General features: G+C 57.5%; 1 protein-coding gene across 1 annotated transcript in view; it reads right to left on the reverse strand.

Annotated features, from left to right (window-relative positions):
* Positions 1-1,095: 1,095 nt before the first annotated feature.
* The window catches only part of PHF2 (PHD finger protein 2), a 109,289-nt gene continuing 83,381 nt past the window's right edge, over positions 1,096-27,003 (reverse strand). Inside the window, exons 6-22 of the mRNA XM_039475045.2 lie at positions 25,993-26,179; positions 24,793-24,955; positions 23,395-23,482; positions 22,825-22,931; positions 21,200-21,291; positions 19,914-20,003; positions 18,956-19,324; positions 16,872-16,991; positions 16,274-16,392; positions 13,731-13,909; positions 13,536-13,606; positions 12,741-12,904; positions 6,910-7,187; positions 5,777-5,872; positions 5,034-5,143; positions 3,621-4,005; positions 1,096-3,004 (exon numbers count right to left, since the gene is read on the reverse strand). Coding sequence (XP_039330979.1) covers positions 2,916-3,004; positions 3,621-4,005; positions 5,034-5,143; positions 5,777-5,872; positions 6,910-7,187; positions 12,741-12,904; positions 13,536-13,606; positions 13,731-13,909; positions 16,274-16,392; positions 16,872-16,991; positions 18,956-19,324; positions 19,914-20,003; positions 21,200-21,291; positions 22,825-22,931; positions 23,395-23,482; positions 24,793-24,955; positions 25,993-26,179 — 2,707 coding nt within the window. The 3' untranslated portion in view covers positions 1,096-2,915. The remainder of the gene's footprint in view (positions 3,005-3,620; positions 4,006-5,033; positions 5,144-5,776; positions 5,873-6,909; positions 7,188-12,740; positions 12,905-13,535; positions 13,607-13,730; positions 13,910-16,273; positions 16,393-16,871; positions 16,992-18,955; positions 19,325-19,913; positions 20,004-21,199; positions 21,292-22,824; positions 22,932-23,394; positions 23,483-24,792; positions 24,956-25,992; positions 26,180-27,003) is intronic.

Here is a 27,003-nt window from a genome sequence, read left to right on the forward strand (position 1 = left end):
CTAGGGAAGGTGGGTCAGGGCTTGGGGAGGGGCTGGAGGGTCTTGGCTGTCTGAGTCCTTGGACTCCCTCCTCCCCTCCACCCCGCAGCTGTCAGTGAGACAAGGACCTGCCGTGTTGGAAGCCATGGGTCTTCCAGTCTTGAGACGACACTGGTGGCCCTGATCTCAGTCCTGGCCCGTGTACATCATGGGATGTAAGATGCCCAAACAAGGCAGAAAGAGCCCCAGAAGTGAAAATGAGGCTCCTGGTGGCGGCCGATGGGTGCGGTGACTGAGGCCCAAGTGACGGAGGGGCCTTGGCCCAGCCAGCATCTGCAGGAATGAACTGCACTACCCCAGGGGTTCTGTGGATACCTCCATGGCTGGACTCGCCAGGTCCCCAGGGTTGGCCCTCTTCAGCCTCAGCCTGCCCCGTGGAGGGAGGAGACCCGGTGGCCAGGATGCAGGCTGGGACTCCGTTTATCCATCTGTGACATGGACCTCACCCTCCCAACTTCACTGTCACAGGGCAGTCAGCGCCGACCCCAAGGTTAGGGGAGGAGCCAGAGCCAGGGGCACGCTTGGGGCCACATGGCTCCTGGCATTCGCGTGTCTGTCGGGGAAGGGTTGTACCTGCTCATTCACTGCAATCACATCAGAGTTAGGCTGGACTGTGCGAGGGACCAGAGGCTTCTGGGTGTGCATCTGTGCTGGGGTGCATGTGTGTGTGCCCAACGGACTCAGCCGAACCCCACATCTCCAAGTCCAGAAGAAGCTTCTAGAGGCTTCCTGAGGACATCCTCAGGGCTGGGACTGGCAGAGCCAGGGTCTCAAAGGCTGCTGCCATCCCCGCACTCCCGGAGGGTGTCTTCTGCCCGCTCCTGCCGGCCAGCCTGGGGCACTGCGTGAGACTTGGCCAGGCAACCCAAGGCTTCCCGTGAGGAAGGCGGGCGGCCGGAGCCTCCCCAGCACCGTTGCTGCCGGGGCGAACAGCTGCAGTGGGGGCAGACATGACACAGACATGGCTCTGTACAAAACCTGAAATATTTTTACTTTTTTAAAACTTTGATCTAAGTTGCCTTAGACCTCATGGACTTGATACAAGAGTAATATGAATTGGGAAATAAAACACTTTAATAGCCACGATAAACTTTGTTAGAAATGTACATGTTGCCAAAATAATAATAATAAAATTAAAAAAAAGAGAGAGAGAGAGAGAACAGCTTGATGTCCAGGTTAGATTATATAAATGTTCAACAAGGACAGGGTAAAGGAAACTTTAAAAACACCGGTTCTGAGTAAGCCTGGGGCCCCGAGAGACTCCCCCTCTCCCAGCCTCAGGCCCTGGGGACTGTGTCCCTCCGCACAGGACAAGTGGGAGTGGAGTGGATAAGGCCTCCACCAAGCTGCCTCTCCCCGTGGACAAAACATCCAGGTAATGGGTATATAAACAAAGCTCATAAGAAATGTACAAATATAAAAAGCTACAAACATTAATAAATTACAGCATCACAAAACACGGAAACACTTCACAAGGTGCTAGTAAAATAACTGTATCCCCCAAACCCCTCATCATACAAGAAGGAAAACAAAGAGCTGGTATTAAAGTTGAAGATTCATCTTCAAAATGTGTCTGAAATAGATCTTTTGTTTACTATTTGCTTCTGTAAAGACAGAGTGTAAGGCTGCACAGACATCACTTGTTTTTCAGGCAATACCTTAGTTCCTAAAAGAAAAAAATAATAATTAATACTAAAAGGAAAGAAGGAAAAGGAAAAAGCATCAGAACCCAACTGTTCATCAGACTCGGCAAAAAACTCGTATAAATGTTAATGAAGAACTCTATAGAAAGAAATTCCTAAAGATACTTTTACTCTTATAAAAAAGAAGTTATTTAAAAAGCTATTTACACGCTACATTCTATGAAAAATATGCTTCAGGAAATACATCTAAAATTAAAATACAGGATTGCCTGAGAAACAAATCCAGCCCCTCCGTGTCAATGGCGGACACACCACCCAGGTACAACCCATGCAGGTGACACCACACGCTGACACGGGAGAACAGACAGGTGCCGACCGAAAGTCCTTGGGGCTGCCTGGCCGCTGTCCCTGCCCCACCAGTCCCAGGGCACGGGTGCCTTGGCTGAGAAGTGCTTCTCCGGAGTATGGCGGCAGGACAAGATGGTCCCCGCCACATGGCTTAGCCTGGGCCTCCCAGGCCCCAAGGTGTGGCTGAGCCCTTGCCCTTTCCTGGGGACCCCACGATGGCTCCCCTGCCTGCTAACACATCAACCCGGCTGCCAGTCTTAGCTGCCCCCGAGAAATGCTTCTGGGCATTCAGGCCAGACATCCACCATTTTGCTGCCACCTGCCAACCAGGGAGCTCGGGGCAGACCCTTCCTTGCCCACCAAGCACTGTCTGGACTTGGCTGAGAATCACTCAGGAAGAGAAGGGGGGACATAGACATCCCACTTGCTCCTCCTCTTTCTGTGTTCTTTGCATTTTTTTTAAGCCCCTGGAGGCTGCCAGCCTGGGGCCAGCTCTGACTCTGGGGCTGGTGAGCATTGGCTCACTCTGCCTTCCTTGAAGGACTCATGCTCTCAGCAGAGCTGCAGAGGACCTGCAATCACACCCACGCTCAGGGGGACCTGGAGGCTGTCCTTAAAGTGGAATGAATGGTCCTCAAACTTGCAGGGCCGCTTTTCTGGGATAGGTCACTCTTAGCAACTTGAGAAAAGACGTCCATTTTCAAATCGAGGGGCCGCGCTGGGCTTGCTCCGCAGCTCAAGGGACAGACGCTCGTTGGGGAGACGGCAGCCAGGAAGAGGCCAGGCCCTCCCTGGTGAGGCAGCTCGGCGCCCTCCCAGGAGGCATATGTTTTCGCGGGGCTCCGGGGTCCTGAGCGGAGCAGGAGGATCCTGGCTTTCCACGCCTTAAAGGAGCAGTTTCCCGTTCCGATGAATTTTCAAGATTTTCCCAAGCCTCTGCTTGGCGGTTGCCATCCCCTTTTTCGTACGTTTTCCTAGAGGAGTGGGGGAGGAGACACAATAGGAAGGTGAGCTGGATGGCAAGGGGCGGGCGCGCCAGTGTGGGGGAGGGCCCTATGACACCAAGGGGCAGCCTGCAGCTGCCCATCTGCGAAATGGGCCCATGAGGCCCCAGCTCCGGGCTCGGCACCCCTCAGGTGTCCGGGATCACCGGCAAAGCCTCCGCCTCAGAGGCCGTGTCCTCAAGGGCCCTTGGAAGGTAGGACGGGCATGGACTTGGGGGTGGCACGACGAGGAGGACGTGAGGATGCCTGGGCCCCACCCCCAGGCACAAGGCCAGGAGCCACTGCCAGCACCCCGCGCACATCACCCAGTCTCCACAGCTGAACGGCCCCACAGCCGCGGTGCAGGGGTGCAGGCAGATGGGGGGCTGCTCATGCCCACTGAGCAGCGGCATGAGCGCGCACATGTCCTGTGCCATGGGACACGCTCACACGACCACACAACTAACTCGGACCGCAGCAACCTGCCACCCGGGGCCCAGGGGCCCCTCCCGATGTGCTGCCCTCTATCACGGGCAGAGTCTGCAGTCTGGGGCTGCCCAGGGAGGCGGGCCGGGCAGGGGCTGCGGCCCTCCAGCGGGCACGGTACCTTTGGCAGCGGTGCTGTTGTTCGGAGACGACGCAGAGGGCCGCCTCTGTGTGAGAAAGACCCCAGGGGCCATGGGCTGGGAGGCGCGGCCGGCCTGGGCCCCGGTGAAGGCCCCGGCGGCTGTGTACTCATGGTCAGCCAGGCTGCTGCTATGCGACTCGGACGGGGGCTCTGGCGAGCTGCCCTCCTGCGAGGCCTGGCTGCTGGCCGTGCTGGTGGAGGCCGGGGTGGTGGAGGCCGGGGTGGTGGAGGCTGGGGTGGTAGAGGCCGGGGTGGTGGAGGTGGAGGTGGTGCCGGCAGAGACGGAGGTGGAGGTGGAAGGGGAGGCGGTGTTAGGAGTCGGCTTCCTCTTGGCACTCTTTTTTTTCTTGCTTTTCTGCTCCTCCTTTGAACAAAACACGCAGGGAGCCTCAGATGCATGGCCAGTGGGCCATCAAAGCGGGGAGCCGCCCGCACGGCCTTGCTGGGGGCACTCAAGCGCAGCAGGGCTGGGCAGCAGGGGTCTGAGGCCTGACTCTGGGCCACCTGGGACACAGGACTCATGGGGACAGGGCACCAGCACCCACAGCAGCTGCCTGGCCTCCCCATCAGTGTGAGTTAACCCAGCAGTTGAGCCTGTAGGATGGCGCTCCCACCCCATCACCCGACCCAGCGGCCATATGCATCTCCTAGTGCTGGAAGAATATTCGCTTTGATCCTAACTAACTTCCTTGGGCACCTAGATGAGGTCGGGCCTGGTTTGGAGGGTATGTGGGGCTCTAGGACCCTGTTTCTGAGCTGGAACAAGCTGAAGGTGGACGAAAAGATTGGCAGGAGCACATACAGACAGAACACATCATCTTCTGACTGAGGGCAACTCAAAAACACCCACGTGACAGGGGAAGGGGAAGGGAAAGGGGAGGGGGAGGGAAAAGGGAGGAGGGGGAGGGAGAAGGAAGAGGGAGGAGGAAGGGAGGAGAGGAGGGGAGGAGGTGGAAGGGGGAGGGGAAGACGAGTGGGGGAGGGGAGGGAGAGGGGAGGGAGGAGGGAGGAGGGAGAAGGGAGGAAGGGAGAGGGAGGGGAGGAAGGGGGAATGAAGGAGGGAAGGGGAAGGGAGGGAAGGAGGGAAAGGGGGAAGGGGGTGTCTCTCCGAGCTGCTGTCGAACCAAAGAGCAGCCCAGCCTTGGCAGTGATGGAGCTGTCCAGTGTCAAGGCCCCGGATGCCAATTCCTAGCTCCCCCGGACCCCACATGGGGAATTTAGGGCCTGAGGGAATAGGGCACTCTCTAATCAAATGTCCGCAAGCCTGTGACTGCCCCTGGCTCAGGGGGTCTGTGCATGGGGTAGAGAAACAGGTGCCTTGAGGAGCCTGAGCCCAGGTTGGGGTAGCGGGGACGTGGCTGCCATGTGTCCCTCTCCTTTGCCCCTCCTCACCTGCTGGGAAAGCTTAGCTGCAGCGGCCGCCAGCCCAGTCTCGATGGAGGCGACCCGTGTACCCTCACGCACAGGCCTGTCCTGCCTCGGCACCGATGGCCCAACCCTTGCTGTGGAAGAGAAGGGCCAGCCTCGTCACGCTGCAGGCCACGGCCTATCCACCCCTCCTGGTTTGGGGCTCCCTTGCCCTCACCCCAGCCTATCCCCCTGGCCAAGCAGGCCTGAGCACAGGGCTCCCCGGATGTGAAGCCACTTCACAACAGGGCAGAGTCAGCTGCCCCACCCAAGGGGGAAGATGCCACAGTGGGGTCTGCATGGGGCACAGCCCAGGAGGCCCAGCAAGATCAGAGAGACTGGGGAGGCGGTGAGGGGAATGTGGAAGGTGGTCTCACCCCACTGGCTGCCCCAGCAGGTGTCCCTCAGCCACCATCAAGGGGGTGCCCCCTCACAGAGCTGCCCATTGAGGAAGAAACCAGAGAGCGGCTAGCCAGCGGAGTGAGGGCTTTTGGGTCGTGGCTGCATTGAAGCACCTCTGGGCTCCCAGACCCCCAGAAGCAAAGCAGAAGTGAAACCCATGGCACTCCTGCAGGCAGCCGACCATCCCCAGTGAGATGGGCTGCCCAGCTGTCAGGACAGGACGGGCATAGAGCTGAGTCCGCATTCGCAGGGGCTGGAGGGACCACAGACAGTCACAGCTGCCACACTAGGTGTCGGGTGGACCCCCCACCCCGTCCCAGTACTACCTGTTGGGCTGTAGGGAGCATCGTCGGAGCCTTTCCTTTTTTTCGACCGGGACTTGAAGACGGGGTTGTCTTCATCTGACTCCAGTGAGGGGTAAACTAGAGGAAGGCAGAGGGAAGGTGGGGTCTGCTGAGTGCAGGGCAGGGCCGTGGGGGCAGGGGCTGCGGGTGGCCACAGGCCTTCCTCACTGGCAATCCCAGGGCCTATGCTCAGGTCTGCCAGGCTGTGCCACTGTCGGCTGTGATGGAAGTCGCCCATGGTAAGGACACTCCAGACGCACAGGTAACCCAGAGATTATCCAGAGGGGCAGGGACTCACCAGACAACAGGGCACCTGCATCTACCTGGCCAGCCTCATCTGCCCAGCCTGGCCCAGGTGTCTGCGAGCCCCTGGCCTCTAACGGCTGCCCTCCATACATCTGTTGACGGAGCTTAAAATCCCCAGAAGCCCCACCTGGAGGAAGCTGCAGCAGAGAGCAGGGGACCAGGGAAGGATGGGGCCCCATATCAAACTAGGGCAGCTCGGCTCCTGCGAGAAGCACTTTGAGGCTCCAGTAAAGGTTCTGTTTGGTGAAAAGTCTCTGCTGCTATGAGAAAGGAAACTGTCTAACATCCACGGAACCGGGTCGGCTCTGGCAGCCCCAGCATGCCTTGCAAGTCTTGGTGAAGGGAGCCCTGCAGGGCACGACCTGTGGCTGGAGCTGCCCAAACACGGTAACGTGATGACCTGTCACCCTCATAAGCCAAGTGCCACCCTGCACTTACTGCAGGTTGTGGTCCTTCAACCTCTGAGGCCTGTCAAGAAACGCCCAGGACACAAGGTTCGGGAGGAGGCAAGCAGGTGGCCAGCGCCACACACCTCCACAGAGCGCAGAAAACAGTTTATTTTGCCGTCATTCTGTTTGTCAAACTAGGGCAGGCCCCACCACTTAGCCCAAGTCTGTCTGCCAGATGTGGGCCAGGGCCAGCCTCGCTCACAGGAGGGTCTCCCAGAGACAGCAGTCAGAGGCCAAGGGTTTTGCTGAGCTGAGGCCGCTGTAACTTGGAGAGCTCCGTGTTTATGCTACTGTCTCCGTTCTCAGCCAGGCCTTCTAGGGCTGAGCGTGGACCCTGCCCCACGAAGGAGTGATACTCACCGTAGTCTGAGTCCTTGAAGCAGGCATCCAGGTGGTCCTGCTCTTCCTCGTAGTCATCCAGGTCCACGCTGTTCTTGGCAGCCCTCTTCAGCAGTCGCTTGCCTGCACTCTTGCTGCTGCCGCTCCCATTCTTCCGGGCACCATGAGCCGCCAGCGAGCTCCCTTTGGCCTGGCCGGCACCCCACGTGGTCTGCAGGCAGGAGTCGGAGGCCTGCAGGTTGGCCATGGACAGCATTCCCTGAATGGCTTCCTGCGTGCTGGGGGAGGCCGGGGGCTGGCTAGGGACACAGAGAAACAGGCACTCAGCCCAGCACTCTTGGCCTGCAGCCCATGGCCCGCACAAACTCCTGGCCTGGGTGGCAAGCAGAGGATGTGGACCAGAGAGGGTGGCAGTGAGGTGATGACTTCTCTCTTGCAAGAGACCAGCCACTCCCCCAATCCAGCTCTGCTCATCCACCCATACTCCACAGGGAGGGCTGGAGGCCTGGGGACAGAGATGGGCATGGAGAGGAGACTTGGGAAGACAGCAGATGGGAAGCAGGGGCCAGACCCTAACATGGTCACACTCTAGTCTCTCTCACCTTAAAGCCAGCAAGCAGACTCAGTGACCTCCCTCCTGTACCCCAGCCACTCTGTGTACCCCCTTGGTCCACCCTGTGCCTCTCTCCAACTGCAGAACTAGCTCTGGGCATTCTCTACCACACTTTGCAGGGAACATTCCCACATGTCACCCTAAGATGGGGCAGTGCAGCCCACTCCCTTCCATGGCACACGCTAGTGACCAGCAACTTCTCTCCACACCCACACCTGCACCTGCATCTACACCTGTACCTACACCACACCCGCATATAAACCTGTATCTACCCACACACCTGCACCTGCATCTACACCTGTGCCTACCTCTACCCCTGCACTTACACCTGTATCTACCCACACACCTGCACCTGTATCTATAACTGTGCCAAACCCACACCTGCACCTTCAAATACACCTGTATCTACCCACACACCTGCACCTGCATCTACACCTGGGCCTACCCTCACACCAGCACCTGCATCTACACCTGTGCCTACCCCACCCCTGCACCTGCATCTACACCTGTGCCTACCCCACCCCTGCACCTGCATCTACACCTGTATCTACCCCCACACCTGCACCTGCATCTACACCTGGGCCTACCCACACCCCTGCACCTGCATCTACACCTGTGCCTACCCCACCCCTGCACCTGCATCTACACCTGTATCTACCCCCACACCTGCACCTGCATCTACACCTGGGCCTACCCACACCCCTGCACCTGCATCTACACCTGGGCCTACCCCCACCCCTGCACCTGCATCTACACCTGTATCTACCCCCACACCTGCACCTGCATCTACACCTGGGCCTACCCACACCCCTGCACCTGCATCTACACCTGTGCCTACCCCACCCCTGCACCTGCATCTACACCTGCGCCTACCCCCACCCCTGCACCTGCATCTACACCTGTGCCTACCCCACCCCTGCACCTGCATCTACACCTGCGCCTACCCACACACCTGCACCTGCATCTACACCTGTGCCTACCCCCACACCTGCACCCGCATCTACACCTGGGCCTACCCCCACACCTGCACCCGCATCTACACCCGTGCCTACCCCACCCCTGCACCTGCATCTACACCTGTGCCTACCTCCACCCCTGCACCTGCATCTACACCTGTATCTACCCACACACCTGAACCTGCATCTAAACCCGCACCAACCCCAACACCTACACCTGTATCTACACCTGCACCTACCCCCACACTTGCATCTACACCTGCACCTACCCCTGACTCTACACCTGTATCTACACCTGTGCCTACCCCTGCACCAACACCCATATCTACACCTGTGCCTACCCCCCACCTGCACCCACACCTGCATCTACATCTGTGCCTACCTCCACACCCACACCTGCATCTACACCTATGCCTACCTCCATACCCACACCTGCATCTACACCTGTGCCTACCTACCTCCACACCCACACCTGCATCTACACCTGCACCTGCATCTACACCCATACTGGCACCTACCCCCGCACATGCACCTGTATCTACACCCACACCTGCTTCTACACCTGCACCTACCCCCACACCTGCACCTGCATCTACACTTGCACCCACCTGCACATGGACCTGCAGCTGCACCTGAACAGGCACATCTGCACCTCAGCTCACCTGCTTCTGGCAGGCTCCACACAGACTCTCAGGTTTTCTCTTTGCCCCACCCCCACTCCCCTCCGCTCTCAGCTTCGGGGGGCCCCTCCCATAGTGCCCAGTCTGTCTCTCATCTGCATCCTCGTCCTCTGCCCCTCATCTGTGCACACACCTCCTCCTGCCTACACTGGCTCCCCTCCTTCCAGAAGAAGCTTCTGAAATACCCAGTATGTGATCAGCCTGTCTAGGCTCACAAAGTGGAGAGATGGGATGACTACTGTCACTCTACAGAACCAGAGGCTAGAATGGCAAGGACCCCCAAGGCCAAGTCCTGGGCTCCTTGGGGACTTCCCTCCATCCCTAACCCCTTCATGGGGCCCTGCCCCACCCCAGTCCACGCCTTCCCCTGTGGCCAGGACCCTCAGCTGTCTGTGCACCAGAACTATCTGGGCAGTTTTACAAACGTCGAGGCCCAGGCCCCACCTGCAAACTCTGAGTCAGGGGTCTGCCCTGGGCTCCAGATGCTGTGTGTAGCCCAGCAGGTACCCCCCTGCAATGGCTCTTTCTAGTCCTCACTCCTGCCTACTTCCTGTGGCGCAAACCCAGCCCCGACAAGGCAGCCCACCCAACCCTTACAGGGCCTGCCTAAGCAAGCGCAGTCACTCTTGCCCTCGCTAACATCTCACAGGACTACAGCAGAGGCCCAGCCACACCTGTCACTGCATACGTGGGGCACACAGGGTGCCTGCTGCCCTCTCCCTCTGCTCCCTGGACCCACCTCTCCAGGACTCCTGCATCAGCATCACTGTCTCTCAAGCTGCCCACCCCCTTCTCCACCACTTCCCAGAAGCACTGGAGCACTTTCAGTAAAACCATTCAAATGGGAGAGGCTGGCAAGCCTGTGACTGTGAGCACACTCAGGCACTGTGTGGGGGCTTGTGTGCCCAGAACCCCTCCCCAGACACAGCACAAATGTGAGACAAGAAAGGCCAACGCAGTGGCAGGGAGGCTACCCAGCTCTGCATGCATGTGCCCCCCTGTGTCACCAGACACAGAGACTGAGGTACTCGAAGCAGCATCCCCACCGGAGCAAGTCCCTGCTCAGAAGCAAGAGAGCTCCTAAGACCGAGGCTCTGCTGGAGCAGGACAAGGAGAAGAAGCTGCTACAGGAAGCCCAGACACAGAGGGAGTCCTAGGGCTGGCGAGGCAACCTGGACAAAAGCTGCCCATGCAGGACAGCTCTGAGGCCCGAACTCACTGCTCTCTGAGGGTCCAGCAGACTCAGGGGCACACCCTGTGCCAGCGGAGTCTCCCTCACTGCAGCCCTCACCAGCGCACCTACCAGGCCTTGTCTGAGACACACTGGACTGCACCGCTTTTTGGGTTTCACAGGAACTGAACGGGATTGAGGTTCAAAAGCCACAACAGTGGGAAAATCAAGCATGGTCAGCTTCTAGAGCTCATCAGAAGGCACCGCCAGGAGCCGCCCCCACAGTGCCGGGACCACACTGCCCCGCCACACAAGCCTCGGTGCTGAGCGCCTGCCTGAGCGAGTGCGGTCACTCCAGCCCTCACTGACATCTCTGCAGGAACATGCTCTCCCGCCCCCACTCAGGAGCCAACCAGAGCATGCAGCTTGCCCTGCAGCCTCTGGCAGGCCCTGCCCTGACTCCTCAAATGGCCTGCAAGGCCAGACAGACTGGAGGGCGAGGGGCCTGCACCCAGCCACGGGGGGTTGGCCGGGGACACCCACTGTGAGGGTCCATGCCATGCCATCTGGACAAACCAAGAGGGTGAGGCCTGCATGCCTAGGTCCCACAGGGTTGCTGGTGAATCAATGAGCAACATTTAACTAGTCAGCATGGAAAATAATACATTAATCCCCCAATTATCATACCGAAATACTCTCCTCTTCCCCCAGCAGTAAACACTGAGCAAACGATCCACAATAAATTAACATATTTTCCTCCATTTTCTTGAGCTGTTTTTTCCAAGCAGCCCATACTTAAAACAGAGCAAATGGACCATCAAAAACTGACCTACGTTCCAAATGGGAGGCTTTCGGAGAGGAACTGCCTGCAGCGGGATGAGGGGGCCGGCGCCCTCAGTGGCCCCTGGCGGGCACACTCCCCCAAGGCACGGGCTCGGTGGGGAAGCTCTGGATCTCTTGTTATCAGTGTGTCCACGAATGGACTGCCCAACTCCTGGGCTGAGATTCACAGCCAGGAGCCCAGGACACAGCGCCTCCTCACAGACAGGCACAAAACCCTCCCCATCTCTGTCCCCATCTCCATGCCCCCTGCAAGTCCGAAGGTGCCCACAACAATGCACCTGGTGGCCCCCAGGCTCTTGGCTTTGTCTGCCCTCATCCTGGGTGGCCTCAGACACCCCCCACCTCCAGGACCCCAAGGCCTCTCCATGGACCTCAGAGGGGCCTAGGGTGTTTAGGGGCCTCTCCCACCACTGAGGCCAGTCACTGAGGTGTTGGCTAGCGAATACTTCTTCCCAGAGGACGGGCATCCCCAGAAGAGCTGTGTGGAGCACCACAGCCTCCGATTAGAAAGAGAAGCTCACAGCCAGGCTTCACCCCCAGCTACAAGCACATCTCTGCAGAAGGAGCTTAACACGGACAGAAACCACCTAGTGCCAAGCAGGAAATCTGTCCCCACTCCCAATAAAAGAAAGCACCTTACAGCTGGCTCTGTGATCAATACCAGGTGAACGTAATACTGCATGTGAAACAGTAATTTATGAAATAAAATACAGCTGATTGATTTAGCAAAAGCTCTTTTCAATCAAGCCCTTAATCCACCTTGACCAAGCCCGCCCCCTCCCCCATCTGTCTAAAAGCAGGCCTGGCCTGCGGCTTTCGCCTGCCCACGGAGCAAGCTCGGGGCTGTGTGGAGCAGTGGGCAGCACGACCTTGGGTTGCCCAGGGATTCTGGAAACCAGTCTCAGAGGCAGACCTTGGGAACTGAGTAGGACCCAAGCACGGGCTCTGTCTTCCTCAAGCCAAGTCCCTGCTGCACAGGGACCAGTCACGTACGTAGACCCAGACGTCACTGCCCAGCACTAGTCAACCCTCCAGGACCCCAAGCTCAGGTTCCGGAATCAGGCAGACGGGGATTCTGGGCCTGCCTCTGTCGCTCCCTAGCAGTGTGGCCATGTGGAAGTGGAATCCCTCAGAGCCTCAGTTTCCCCCCTCTGTGCAATGGGAATTTGCAGCTGTCATGAGGACCAGGAGGGCTGTGCTCCCCATGGCAGCTGTGGCCCCCAGGGATACCATGAGGGGGCTGCAGCTCTGCCCCTGGGTTACCTGTCTGTAGCATATGTGGAAATTCCCAGAAGATTTCCACGTGGAGAAAAAAAAAGTCTTGACACTTAAAACTAAAAACCTGTGGTTCTGAGAGAATTCAGGGACCATCATAAGAAAAATAAGCCCTGTTTGAAAGTAAAGCCCCAGTGAGACCAACCAGTCCAGCATCTGTACCCTGTGGTGTGCCCTCCTGCCCAGGCCCGGGGGTGGCTCAGCACTGGCTCTGGCTGTGAGTCCACCTCACAGGCTCCCAGCACCGTGGCCGAGGACCAGCCCCGGGCCTGCCTGGTCCCTGCTCTTGGGTGCTGCTGGGTGGTAGGGCCCACCTGCTAGGGTTGTACTCCATGGCGCCGACCTCCTCGCTGGCCTGCAGCAGGTCCAAGATGCCGGCTGCGGAGCTCCCGCTCTCCTTCTTGACCCTGGCATTGCGGCCGGGCTTGGTGTCCGTGTCGATGTGCAGTGAACCTTCGTCTGAGGAGTCGTCACTCTGCTGCTCAAGAGACAGGGCACCGGTCAGGGGAGGGTCCAGCCACCGGAGTGGCCCGGGAGTTAGGAGGGGGCTACTTTTTCCCTTTAGGGATTAAATTAGTTTTTTAAACGTTTTTAAAGAGCACTGCGCTTCTTATGAACACTGCTGGGTCAGATGAATGGCCAGCACACGGACGCACGGGGCAGAGGCAGGTGCCAGAGCTCTCCCAGGACCACAAAGGACCAAACTGTCTTCACGCTGTGTGCCGTATTCACAGAGGAGCTCTGGTTCAAAGGAACCCTTACTGGAGGGAGCCCCAGGATGTCACACATGTAAAGAGACGCTGCCATGACTGGATGGAGAGGCGGGGGCAGGGCCTGCAGCCCCAGAGGGACCTCCAGCTGGAGGAAAACAGCTGACAGACTTAGATCCTGATAACGTCCCCCAGCAGGGGGCTCAGCAGGGACACGCCCTCACATGCCCCAGCAGAGATGACCACTGTGTCTTTGAATTGGATGTGACCTTAGAACGCTCAGGAAAGGGGGGGCAAGGTAAGAAGCACCCTCAGACACCGCCCTGGAGTTGCTCCAACCACAGCCCTGGGGACGGCCTAGAGATGGCCTCCGAGACTGAGGGCCCAGAAGCAGCTCACCTTGTACGCTGCCGACTCCAGCTTTGGCTTCGTGACAGGCGTGGGCAGCATGGCCTTCTTATCCAACAAGACTGAAAGCACAGCAGACGGGAGTCCAGCCGGCCGCTTGCGGGGAGCCGGCCACCCCGGGAGGACCTCTCGGGGACGCGCCGGGCCTCTCTCCCACCACCTCCCCGACACCCCCTCCCAACTCACAGGACAAGTCCCTTTTTGGGGCGTTTTTCTTCCTCCTGATGGGAAACTCGTCGATCTTGAGCTCGCCGTCGTCCGACACGTACTCATACTCGTCCCGCACGGGCTTGGGCTTGTCCTCCTTGAAGTTCTGCAAGGCCCCGAACACACCAGGGCTGGTCGGGGGCCTGAGCGCCTTGGAGCTAGGGCAGAAGCGAGCGGGTCAGCAGCATCCACACAGCCCCATAGCCAGCAGACAGGTGGGACCTCCCAAGAGGTCCCCTGCCAGGGCCACGGCGGGATGGCCTCCAGGAGGCAGACGGTGCCCCGATTATTTGAATTTCCATCTGAAGAAGCCTCAGGCCCAGCTGAGGTAGGAGGAGGGCTGAGGGCCCAAGCCTCTGTGGACAGGAGGCCAGGCTGGGCCCTGAGCCCCCACTGTGGGAAGCTACCTGCCCACAGGAGGGGACATTCCCCAACCCCATGGCCTCCTACACAACGCTGTGCGCCCCCAATCCCGCATTCAGGCAGAGACAGCCCTTCTCCAGGCAATTTAGATGCTCAAGTCAGTGACCCCCCAACTGTCCCAGGGCCAGTGGACAAGCTTAAGCCCTGCCTCCAGCCTGCCTGGGAACCCTGGCACATGCTGAATTGGTCTTTAAAAGGAATAGGATCCAACTTCCCTATTTTTTTCTCCATAGCTATGCTGGAAAAATAAACTCAGAGCCAGGGCTACAGGATAGATGTAACAGTCTAAAAAAATAGTGTGGCTGGGCGTGGTGGCTCACGCCTGTAATCCCAGCACTTTGAGAGGCCGAGGAGGGCGGATCACGAGGTCAAGAGATCGAGACCATCCTGGCCAACATGGTGAAACCCCATCTCCACTAAAAAAATACAAAAATTAGCTGGGCATGGTGGCGTGCGCCTGTAGTCCCAGCTACTCAGGAGGCTGAGGCAGGAGAATTGCTTGAACCCAGCAGGTAGAGATCGCAGTGAGCTGAGGTTGTGCCACTGCACTCCAGCCTGGCACCTGGTGACAGAGCAAGACTCTGTCTCAAAAAAAAAAGCATGTAACTTGTCTCCCTGTGGAGGCAAGGGAGAACTACTTCAGAGTTTGGCCTGCACGCAGCTCTGATCTTGGCCATCCCAAGGATTTGAGGATAGGTTTCTCTCCATATAGTAGCTGGGACAACAGGCTGAGGCAGAAAAGTCTCGAACTTCAAACAGCTCCAATTCCACGCAAACAGAAGTACAGACACCTGGATAGAGCACCAGGGCGAGGCTGCTTTCAATGCTCTAAGTGAAGGGGCGGCGAACCCTGCTGCCTTACAGGCTGAGCCAAGAACACACAAGTGTTCACAGGCTAGAGTCATGCTGGCCTTTCTCATCACCATCCTCAACTCCCTAGCAGGGTCACAGAGTGAATGCTGTTTAATAGCTTCCCAGGAACCCAGAAGCAGAACTTCAGATAAAGCAAGCAACATGCCCCGGGCCATGAAGCTGGGCAGGCCCAGGACCCCACAGACCTGCCCCTTGGCTGACCGGGCTCGCCTGTTGCCCTGAGCTCCCTGGCCCTCACAAGGCTCTGCTTGGACAACGCTCTCTTTCTCCACCACCCAGAAAGAAGCCCTCTCCTCCCATCCCTTCAGTGAGGAAATGACGACCCAGCCTAGTTAATCAGTGGCTGCTGCAGAAAGTGGCCGCCCCTCCCACTGGGACCTGTCTGACTCTGGCCAGGTGTGGGGCCTCAGCAGGTGACATGACCCATGCACCAGGAGCACACACAGGCCCAAGTATTGCCACTGGAACCAAGAGGCTCTCAGGCTACCACTGGGCTCAAAACCCTCAGCATCCCTCACCTCACCCCAAGGCTCATTCAGCAAGCACATACCTCCCAGACACATCCCCTAATCTCTGCTCAGCACCTCCTCCTCCAGGAGACCCTCCTGACTCCCAGATGGGTCCCATCCTCAGCACCCAGGGTCCCATGCTGGTTTCACACCAGGTCCTCCCCGCTGGCCACTGGGCTCCAAAAGCCCAGGACTCTGTCCCCTTCTCACATCCCCAGCACCGGCTCACAAGAGCCACACATCCTAACAGTCGCAGAGTCTCACAGCCTCCCTCCCTGCCTGAGGGACCCACCCCTCACTGCAGGTTGGCTGCATCTTCCAGCCCAACCCCACCCAGGGATGTCTGCGTCCTCACACCCACCCTGCAGGGAGAACGTAGCGGGAGGCGGGGAGGCAGCTCTGCTGGTGTCTAGGCCCTGAATAGATGATGTGCCGGGAACAGGGCTGCAGTCAGTTGAGGTCAGCAGCTCAGAGGGAGAGGGGTCACCAGAGGTGTGTCAGCCAAAGGCTGTGTATGTATGGGGTGTGTGACGTACGGCATGTGTGACTGTGTGTAATGCAGTGTACGGTGTGTGTGAGATGCAGAGTGCGTGCACATTGTGTGTGTAATGCATGTGTGTGTGTGGTATAAGGCAGTGTGTATAACGCAGTGTGCATGGTGTGTGTGTGATGTGGGGTACGTGTGAGGTCACCCCTCCCATCCAGGCACTCACATACCCAAGGAGTTTCTTGTTGGAGAAAGAAAAAGAGAACTTGTTGTCTTTGTTTCCAGCTAGAGGCGACTTCTCTAGCTTCTGCTCCTCTTCCATCTTCAGTAAGGAGTCCGGTTTGCTGTTCTGAAAAGCAACAGCAGGGCCGTCCCTGAGCCCCACAGAGGAGTGGGGGGTCAGGACCCCGACTAGTGTCAATGGGCAGAGGCAGTTGCTGGGAACATGCCTATGGAAAGTCACCCATAGCTCTGGTGGCCACCCGGGCCACTGCGAGGTGCTCAGGAGTCTGCACCCCATGGACTCAATGCCTCAATGATGCCTGTCCCCTAGGGAGTGGGAATGAAAACCAGAGTGTAGACAGTGAAGGGAAACACTGTCAACATACAGGATGACACACTCAACCTCTTGCATCCCAACCAACTCAGAGGAAGGTAGTCCATAGGTGCCCACACACAATTCAGACCCACAGAGCCACACCCCATGGCACCACCTGCTCGGGACAAGCAGACACATCGGCACATTCCTTCACACACGCAGAGCCTCACAGACTCACATCTCTACTCACACTCACCGAGCTGACATGCATGCACACATGCACGTCTCACCTTGTACTTCCACTTGGCCTCTGACTTGCTCTTGGTTTGCTCTCGAATTTCCAGTCTTTCCACATCATTCTGCATGTGGACCACGTCTTTGTTGGGCACACTCAGGACGCTCTTTGTGGCCTAGAAGAAAGGGCTGCTGTGACCCAAAGGCAGACACAGAGGGCTGGTGGACTCCCTTGGGCCACAAAGATTTCTTCTCTCCTATCCCATGCGTCTGCAGCTCATGCCTTCATTCACCTACCCATCCATGCATCCATTTACCCACCCACCCACCCATTTATTCATCTATTCATTCTTCCATGCATCCATCCATCCATTTCTTCATCCATCTATCCATTTATCTATTCCTCCATTCATGTACCCATCCATCATCCTTTTGTTCATTCATTCATCTACCCATCCACTCACTCATTCATCCACCCATCCACCCATCTACCCATCCATTCATTCATTGATTCATTCATCCATCTATTGGTCAATTCACCCATCTATCCATCCATTTGTTCAATCAACCATCCATCTATTTGCTCAACCATTCATTCATCCATCTATCCATTCATTCCTCCATCCATCCATCTGTCCATCCATCATTAGTTCATCTATCCATTCATCCACCCACCCATTCATCCATCCATCCTTTTGTTCATCCATCCATTCATCCATCTATCCATCTACTCACCATATGTTCATTCGTCACCCACCCATTCATCCATTCGTTTATCCACCCATCCATTTGTTCATCACCTTTCCATCTATTTATTCATCTGTCCGTTTATTCATCTCTCTACCCATTCATTTTTTCATTCATCTATCCATCCATTTATTCATTCATCCATTGATCCATCTACCCATCCATCCATCATTTGTTCATTCATCCATTTATTCACCAATCCATCCATCCACCCACCCAGCAATCCATTCTTTCATCCATCCACCCATCCATCCATTCATCCATCTATGCACTCATCTATCCATCCACCTATTCATCCATCCATCCATCCACTCATTAATCTACCCATCCATTCATCATCCATCCACCCATCCATTCACTTATTCATTCTTCCATCCATCTACCCATTTACCCATCTATCCATTTATTTATTCATCCATCACCCATCCATCAATTTGTTCACCTATCCATCCATTCATTCATCTATTCATCCATTTGTTAATCCATTCAACCATCCATCCAACCAGTCATTCATCAATTCATTCATTTATCCATCCATTTGTCCATCTATTCACCCATTCATCCAGCCATGTAGCCACCTGTTCATTTGTCCATGCATTCATTCACACTTGCCCTGAGAAAGAGAACACAAAATCGGGACTACACAGATGTAATCCCACTATACTCCTGTGGTGCTATCCCTGAAGTGTCCTGGCCCCAGGAAGTGGATAACAGCCTCCTCCTGGCAGATCACACTCAGTAGTGCTTGATCTCAGAAGTTCATGGTTCCTGAAGCTCAGACCTAAGATCCTCTAGTCAGAGTGGGTCTTCAGAGCTGGGCCCATCTCTCTCACTGTCCACAGGGGCTCAGATTATCACAGCAACCCTGCTCCTGTTCTCACCCCTGAACCCCCTCCCCTCCAGTGGCGTTCTCCCTGTTGTTCCTGCACAGATACCTCATCTACCTTCAGGCTTCAGCCTCAATCCCTTGGCCCCAGGGAGGACCAAGTGCTTCTTTATCCACTGGCAACTGCCCATCTGGTTAGGAAACCTAAATGAGACATTCCCTCCCGGAAAACCACCGTGCCTCCTCCACCAGCTGGCCCTCCTGGGTGCCACCCCTGCCACAGCACACACACATTGTGCTGCCTTCCTCAATGAGGGCCTCTCTCCAGACCCACTGCTCTGTGGCTTGCTGGGGCAGAGCCTGTCCACCCTGGGGGGTCTGGGCCTGGATACAGCAGGACTGGGTCAGGACCAGGCAGAAAAGTGCATCTTCTGGGCCAACTGAACCCACAGCAAGGGCCCAGACCCCCACATTCTCCCAGGGGCCCCTGGAGAACAAGACAATGGGCCCCAGCTATCTCTATCACCCCTGGTGACGAGGTGGGGAGTCAGGGTGTGGGGGGCCCACCTTGCCCTTCTTGGGCGGCTCCATCTTGGTCAGTGCCTCCTTGGTGTGGGCTTCGAGCAGGTCCAGGTTGGGGATGGTGGGTGAGGCTGACTCCCGGGACTTCTTCCCTTTCTTCTTGCCTCCATCTTTGAGCTTCAGTGTTTTGGGGGGCCTTGGGGGCTTAGGGGGTTTTGGAGGCTTGGGGATTTTGGACGGCTTGGGCATCTTCACAGTTTTGGGAGTCTTTTTTTTGGACACTTTCTCCAGGAGGGATTGAGGTGGGGTGGCCTCAATGGGAGAGGGGGGCTCCTCCTTCTCCCGGTCGCCGTCACAAACCTCATCTGACGAGGCGACAGTATTCACTTCCGGTCGGATGGCTTTGGAGGCATTCTGGGGTACAGAAAGGAGAGGGTCACATGCTGCTTCTGCCAAATTGTGGCCCAGGAGGGTCCACATACCAGGACGCTGGAGACCCTCACTGCCTGGCTGGCAGGGAGCTGTCAGCCCAGAAAGGCTCACTACCCCATACCATCATGTGACACCCTCACACCCACCCCATGCTGTTGTGCAATACACTCACACCCGCCACAGGCCATAAGTCACTTGCTCTCCCCAAGGCTCTTCTGTCCTACCCCAAGTACAGCGGCTGGAGGCTCATCCAGGATCACACAACCTGGGACTCGAGGGGCTGAATCAGGGGCTCTTCCCACAGAGTGCCCTCCCCATGGGAGCTTCAGAGGGACCGGTACCATCTCTCAGTCCCTACACACTCACACCAAGACACAGACCCAGCCAGAGACCTGGGACCCTGAGCCCTTACAAAAGCAAGCTCGCCCAGGAGAGTGCAGGGGGGACCGTGTGGGGCACTGGCCTTCCCAAGCTGGCAGTTCTGTGTCAGGCAGGCCCTCAGGCCCAGAGAAAGACAGGAGGCCCTCCCCCATCCCCAGAGGTCCAGCCCAGCACCTAGGCACGGCCCCACCTCACTGAGCCGGATCTCTTTGGCCAGGTCTTTGATGAGCTGTGAAGGTTTGAAGTGCTCCGGGAGTTCGTCCTCATGCTCTGCCAAAGCCTGTGGGACAACCAGGCCCAGGGTCAGCACCAGACACGCCCCTTGACCTGCATCTGCAGACGAGCATGAGGCCAGGGGCTTCCCAGCCACACTCTGTCCTGGAAGAGGTCTCTGCTGTGACCCCCATCAATAGGTGGACAAATCAAGAACCAGAGGGGACAAGCTTGTCTGAGGCCACCACCAGCAGGCTATGGAGTGGACATGGGTCCCATCCCGTCTTCCTGGTTAGAGGCTACTCCACCGGGCCACACGGCTGAGGTGAGGTGGGAGGAGCGCCCTGGACTGCCCTGGGCCTTGAAGCCTGAGCGAGATGGTGGCTGCAGGATGACCCTGGAAGTTCACCGACTGCCTCTCCTGCCTGGCCCACCCACGAGAGAGGCAGGCTACACACAGTATCCCCTGCAGCCTGGCCTTCCCCTCCTGAAGGCTTCCTGAAAACCTCCACTAGCCCTCCCTGGCCTGGGAGAGGGTCGTCCTCTCAGGAGCGGACACGGTGCCTCTGCACAATGAGAGCCCCAGCAGGAAACACTGGCCCAGAGGGTGCCCAAGGCTGAGCTAGACCTTCCCCTCCCTTCTGCAGCCAAAAGCAAAGGAAGATGTTAAGGAACACAGAAAGCAGCTTCTGTGGAGGCGCACACGGGAGTATCATCGGGAGGGTCGCAGGGAGGGGCTTCCCAGGTCACAGAGCAAGGTGGCTGGGGTGCTGTACCCAATCAGTCAATTTGGCTTTTGAGTTGATGCCAGGGCCAGCCAGGAGGAGCCAACAGGGCATCCCCAGAACTCCCTGTCCTGGGGCCAGCCACTCCCCCAGTCCTTCCCCGCCCCCACCAAATGCCAGGCCTTTCTGTGCTCACACAGTGTCATCCCACCAGGGCTATCTGTTCTCTACCCGCAGAGCACCTTCCTCCCAGGACACACTGGCACCTGCTCACCCTTCTCCCACCAACTTGAGACAAAGCTGTCAGCCCCTGATGGAGGAACTCAGCATCTACATCCACCCTCCCCCAGCCCTCAGGTGGCCCAGTCAGTGGAGAGCAGGACCCATGGCCAAGCCAGGCAGGGGAGCGCCACCATCCTTCCTAGGCCGGATCTCACTGAAGCAAGACAAGCCCTGGACATTGCTCTTGGGTCCCCGGGGAGGTCCTCCTGCCTGTCACCGCTCTCCTGCCCTAGGGCATTTGTGACATGAGTCCTACCTGCTTCTTCGTCCACGATCGGAAAGCACCATTGAGAATTTTAGCTCCTTGGACTAGATGAGGGGGCAGCTGCTTTCCAGATTTGTGAGAGCCTGGGAAGGAGACACAGGTGAGGTGGGTGGATGCCCCTGGCACAGGTGCCTTCATGCCCAGCCACACAGCCAGACCAGGGGACACCAGGTCCAGCCTTCCAGAGGTCCCCCTCTGCCCATGGCCACCAGCCCAACTGCCAACCGTTCCTCTTGGAACCTGGGGACGCCCATCGTCCCGGTGGCCTGCCCTGCAAGAGGAAACACTGGCCCTGCCACCATGCTCCCACTGTCTCACTCTCCAGGCCCCTAACACAGGCTGCCTGGCTCTCCTCACTCTGTCCAATACCCTAGCCTTGCCTGAGCAAGGGGCCAAGTCATTCCAAGACCCAGGCCACAGGCTGTCCCCAGGCCCACACCAGGCATCCCCACGCACCTCTTCCCACCTCATGGTGCCCCTCAGCACAGTGCAAGGACCAACCACAGCTCAGCTGGGAGGTGGGCTCCTGCCGTGGGCCACCCCTCCCTCTTCTCATTGGAGAGGGCTCCAGGGCTCTGACTCACTAGGGCCACTGCAGCTCCTCTCAGTCCTGGGGGCCAACTGAACTGTCATCCTCTCAGAGAGGGGGACCCAGGGCAGAGAGGACATGGCCACAGTGGCCTAGCTGGCCAGTAGTCAGGCTGGCCCTGTGGGGTGGCATCCCGAGTGCTGCCCTGATCCCCGCCTCCCTGGCACGAGTCCCCTGAGGACAGGGCTAGACTCCCATCCTGGGCACTTCCTTCTGCCAGAGTCAAGCTCAGGTCTCCACATTTGGGAAGCAATGGGAAAATCTTATTGAAACCTGGCCAGCCATGACTAAGGACCATTTTACCTTCTCCAGTTAGGGCCAGAGTGCAAAGAGTTCTGGATAAAAGAGCTCACGGCTGCTATCAGATCCAGAAAAGAGCAACTTCTGGTGAAGGGCATACAGAGAAAGGAAATCACACACAAACGCAAACCCTCCTGCAGGCTCCCTCACACTGCTGGGCAGAGTCTGGAGACCTGAACAGGCTGCCGGGAGCCACCTGCTCTCATCTCTGAGGGTGTGGCCAGGCAAGGTGTGGCCTGGGACAGAAGGGGCAGCCCAGGGATGCCACGGTGCGTCCAGAGGTCCAGGACTGAGCCATAAGCCTGCCTCTTGGTCTAGCTACCACGCCCCTGAGGGATCCTAAGGGGACCCAGAGCTCATTCACACCCACTCCTCAGCTGGTGACAGAGCCAGGGCCCCACCTTCCCAATGGAGGCAAGTATGGAGGGTGGAGCAGGTGTTATTGATACCTGTACCATAGCCATGCACACTCGCCCCTCTCAACCTGCAGCCCAGCATTCTTTCTAAAACAAGGGGCAGTCTAATCAGAAGGAGAGGTCCAACCTGTTCAATCTGGTCCTGCATTATACTGATGGGGAAACTGAGGCCTGGGGCTGAGTCCCAAGGGGACATGCTCAGGCCACAGGAAGGCAGTACTCACACCCAGACAGTCATCCCTGACCCGTGTCTGGCTGCCCCCACAGCCAAGAGCCCCAGGCTTGGACGCCCACCCTGGAGTGACCAGTACCTTTGAATGCCTCCAGCAGATGCTTCCCCATGTACCAGCAGGCAGTTTCAAAGTTGGGAAACTGAGTCAGGCTGCCCAGTTTCAACCTCCTTTCCACTTCATATGCTCTGGAAGCCACCAAAGAGCTGTTCTCAGTGCACTGACCATCAAGCAGGCGATGCTGGGGATGAATCCAGGCCCCAGACACACCAGCTCAGGCCTCCCCACTGGGCCCTGCATAGCTGAGGTGGACCAGGGACAACTGCCCTGGGTGGCTGCAAGACTCAGGGTCCATGAGAGCTCGGTCAGTGCCCGAGAAGAGAAGGCAACAGCTTTTTAAGCAGCCACAACCCCAGCAAGGGCAACTATGACCGTCCAGCAGCCAGATGCCTGGAGGGGCCAGCCTGTACGACCCCAGAGCCCACCTCCTCCTTCCCACATCATGACGAGGCCCACTGAGGCTGACGGTCATGTCCAGGCCACCCACGGGCAGGCTGAGCCAGGACTCAGCCCCAGGTGTCTGGCACCCACCCAGCTGGAGGGAGGACGGTGCCCCACAGAGCCAGAGGGCAGCAGCGCGGCGGGCACTACCTCATCTGCATCTCCACACTCAGGCTGTGGAGGAAATGTCCCGCGAAGGCCAGGCAGTCCACAGGGGTGAGCGTGGCGTAAATCCAGCCTGGGAGAGAGACAGGAGTGGCTGGCGCCCTACCTTGCTCCCACGAATGGGCTTCTCATGGCTCCAGATCAGGAAGCGGCGGACACCACACAGGCCTTCCGCAGCGCAGCCCAGGCTCCAGCTCCTGCTCGCCTGTGCCTTGATGCCCTGTCCACCTCTGCAGCCTCACCAGCAGCCTGCAGCCTCCCTGGGAGAAGCTCTCTGGGCCTGGCCCTACCCCAGCCTCCATGTTAGAGGGTCAGGGGGGCGGCTGTATCTGAGGCGGCACAGACCAGTCAGTCCAGCCCTGCACCACACAGACAAGGAACCCGAGGCCCAGAGCGGAGGGAACTAGCTCAGGCCACGTGAGGACAGTACTCAGATGGAGAGAGGAAGCCCCAGCCTGGGTCCGGCTGCCTGGCGTCCCAACCGCACTCAGGGGCAGGAGACAAGGCCGAGGCAGCTACATCGCCCCTAGAGCTGGGACTGGTCCCCAGGTTATCCTTGGAGACAGAGCCTGGGCCAGACCCTGGGAAATCCACAGCTCTTTCCTCAATAGCTCTGACTGTGAGGGAGCTGACAGAGGGAGGGGGGACCCAGAGATCACAGAAGATTCTGAGGCTTATAAATCATTAAAATGTGAGGGCCTCCGTGTAATACTTATTTAAAATGAAAAAAAAAAAAAAAAAACCTATAAAACAATTCAATAATCTGAACACCAGTTGGCTATCTGATGACACTAGGGAATTGCTGTTAATTGTTCAAGGTGTGAGGACACTATTGTAGCTATGTTACTTTAGAAGGAAAGGAAGTCCTTTAGAAATAGTGGAATATTTAAGTGAAACAGCAGGGTGTCTGGGATTTGTTCTAACATCATCTACGGGCACATAGTGGCTCACAACGGGCTTTCTCCTTCAGCACAGACTAAAAATGTCCCCTAATAGCACTTTAATTAGCAGCTAGCACCCTCCTCCCTCACTGGCTCTGATGCTGTGGCTGCTGTCCCCACACAAGGCTCTCTGAGCTGGGACTCCAGCCATGGGCTCTGTCACAGTGAGTCCAGCCAAGCTGTGAAGGAGACTGACTGGCTGCACAGCTCCAAGGTGGCCTCGGCGGTGAGGAGTGCCCATGCTGACCAGAGAACACAAGCCCCATTGCTGGCCCCTCTCCAGGGACTGGGCTGGGGTGGCATTAAGCTCCGGACAAGGGAGCAGCCACGCCAGGGATGCTGAGAGATCCCGTGGTGGGGACACGGTCCAAGGGACAGGACAGTAACCTTGATGAGGGCTGGCAAGCCCTAGGATATGGTCCCCAAAGCTGCCCGCACTCACCTGAGGGGATGAAGAGGGTCTGGCCCTGCTTGACGATACACTTGTAGCATTTGTCCACCTGGTCGGCAAAGAACATCTCGCTGTGGTTAGATGCAGACCGCCAGCGCTCGTACAGGGAGATGTTGGCCGAGGCTGGCCTGATGAGATAGAAGGTCTTCTCCCCCTGCCAAGAGAGCCTGTTGGCAGAGCCGCCCATGCCAGGACCAGGGTGGGGAGTGCAACGGATAGGTCCTAACGTGAAAAGTACCCTGCCCGGGTCGACGACTCCTGCCTGCAACACTGAGGGCACAGGAGCTTTGCAATTCAGAAGTGTGTGTATTAGGAAGGTTCTGGGTATCTGGGCCCCCGGCACAGTCAAGAGCCAAAGCCCATAATCCCACATGACATTGTTTTGAGACACTACAAATGGTGTGGGTGCCCAGGCTGCAAATAAAGCTGTAACTGGCTGTGAAAGGCATTCCAGGTAGCTCCGCTCTTGAGAGCTACTTGGATCCCAGTCTGGGTCAGACGATGCCACTGTGTCCCAGGCAGTCTTATGCCAGGCCCCGGGAGGGGCTCTGCACTGGAAGCAGGGCCAAGGCAGGTTCCGAGGATGCCCCAGTGACTTGCTCAGGGCCGCCCAGAGGTGAGATCAGCACACACACCCGCCCCCACTCTAGCTCTAGCTCCAGCTCCAGCCCAGCTCCAGCTGGTCTGGAGAAGCTCAGTTAGCAGCTGAGGGGAGCCCGCAGCTTAGGGTTTCCTTTGTTTCTGTTGCTATTTACATCTCAGTTTTCTTCTGACTTCCCTCTCTCGGCATCGATGATGAGGCTCCTAGCCTTCCCTGCCCGCCCAGATGCCCCCATCCTGCCTGCTGGCTCCTGTGCAGGGCCCTGGCTATGGTTGGCCCCTCTTCCAGGATGTCTTCGCAACACCCACCTTTCTTCTCTAAGGGCACGGTCACCCAGCAGCCTCACCCAATTGTTAACGAGCCTGAATCCGATGAGAAAAAGATGCTCATGCAATCCTCTGGTCCCACACGCACCCCTGCCCCTACACCCAGAGACATCTCCATGGCCTCCTGTCCCAGGGATGGATGGTCTGGTGTCCCTCTGGGAAGTGGCAACCTGGCCACAGTCAGGGCTCGTGGGGACTGCAGACAATCTTGTGGACGGATCATGGCCACGGCAAGGCCAAGGTGCCCTGAGGGGCGTGGCTCACCTTGAGCACGTGGTACCAGGCAGAAGCGCCCCCGGAGTCGATGTGGAAGTCAGTGTAGCTGTCCTTCACGCAAATCAGGCAGTACTTGGTCACTTTGGGTTTGGCCAGCAATGCGTCGTCTGGCCAGTAGTTTTCTACCCAGGACAGTTTCTTCACGATGTCAGGTGGCTCGACGAAGCTGGACATTCTAGCGGTAGGAGAGGAAGGTGGTGAGGAAACCTGGGACCTCCTTTCTTATGTCCCCTGGAGCGGGAAACATGCTTTGTAAGGCACGTCTCACACTCTCTCACCACCTGCAGGTCACAGGTCATAGCTCCCATTTCACAGAGCAGCAAACAGGATCACAGAGGGCAGAAGGAGCGCAGGCCCCGGATGTGGCCCTGGCAGGAGGCTAGGTTGGACGCTGGCCTCCTCCTGCTGGCCTCCTCCCGCAGAAGATGGTAAGGCCCCCAAACCATCCATCCCTGAAAAAGAACCTCCCCTCCTGCGAACTGAAAAGCAAGTCTTTCCAGATTGGCCATGTGCAAGTGGCTACGGCCAGGCTGGAGAGCAGATACCACTTCTCACACTCAGCCCAGGCGCTTCTGGCATCACCTGAATAAAGCCACTGCTCTCCAGAGTTGACAACAGGATGCCCATGACCCCTGGCCACATCAGGTTACTGTCAAATCCAGCCAACTCATAACCAGGGAAGATAGGAAAATGCATAGGGAGCCTTCACTTCAATTGAATGTCACCGTTCCGGACAAAATGCACTGCATTTCATCAAAAACATCAAACGAGGCGGGGCATGGTGGCTCATGTCTGTAATCTCAGCACTTTGGGAGAGTGAGGTGGGTGGATCACCTGAGGTCAGGAGACCAGCCTGGCCAACATGGTGAAAGCCCGTCTGTACCAAAAATATAAAAACTGGCTGCACATGGTGGTGCGCCTGTAATCCCAGCTACCCGGGAAGCTGACGCAGGAGAACTGCTTGAATCCAGGAGGTGGAGGTTGCAGTGAGCCGAGATT

This window comes from Saimiri boliviensis, chromosome 2 (genome assembly GCF_048565385.1).
Source record: "Saimiri boliviensis isolate mSaiBol1 chromosome 2, mSaiBol1.pri, whole genome shotgun sequence".
Classification (NCBI taxonomy): Eukaryota; Metazoa; Chordata; class Mammalia; order Primates; family Cebidae; genus Saimiri; species Saimiri boliviensis.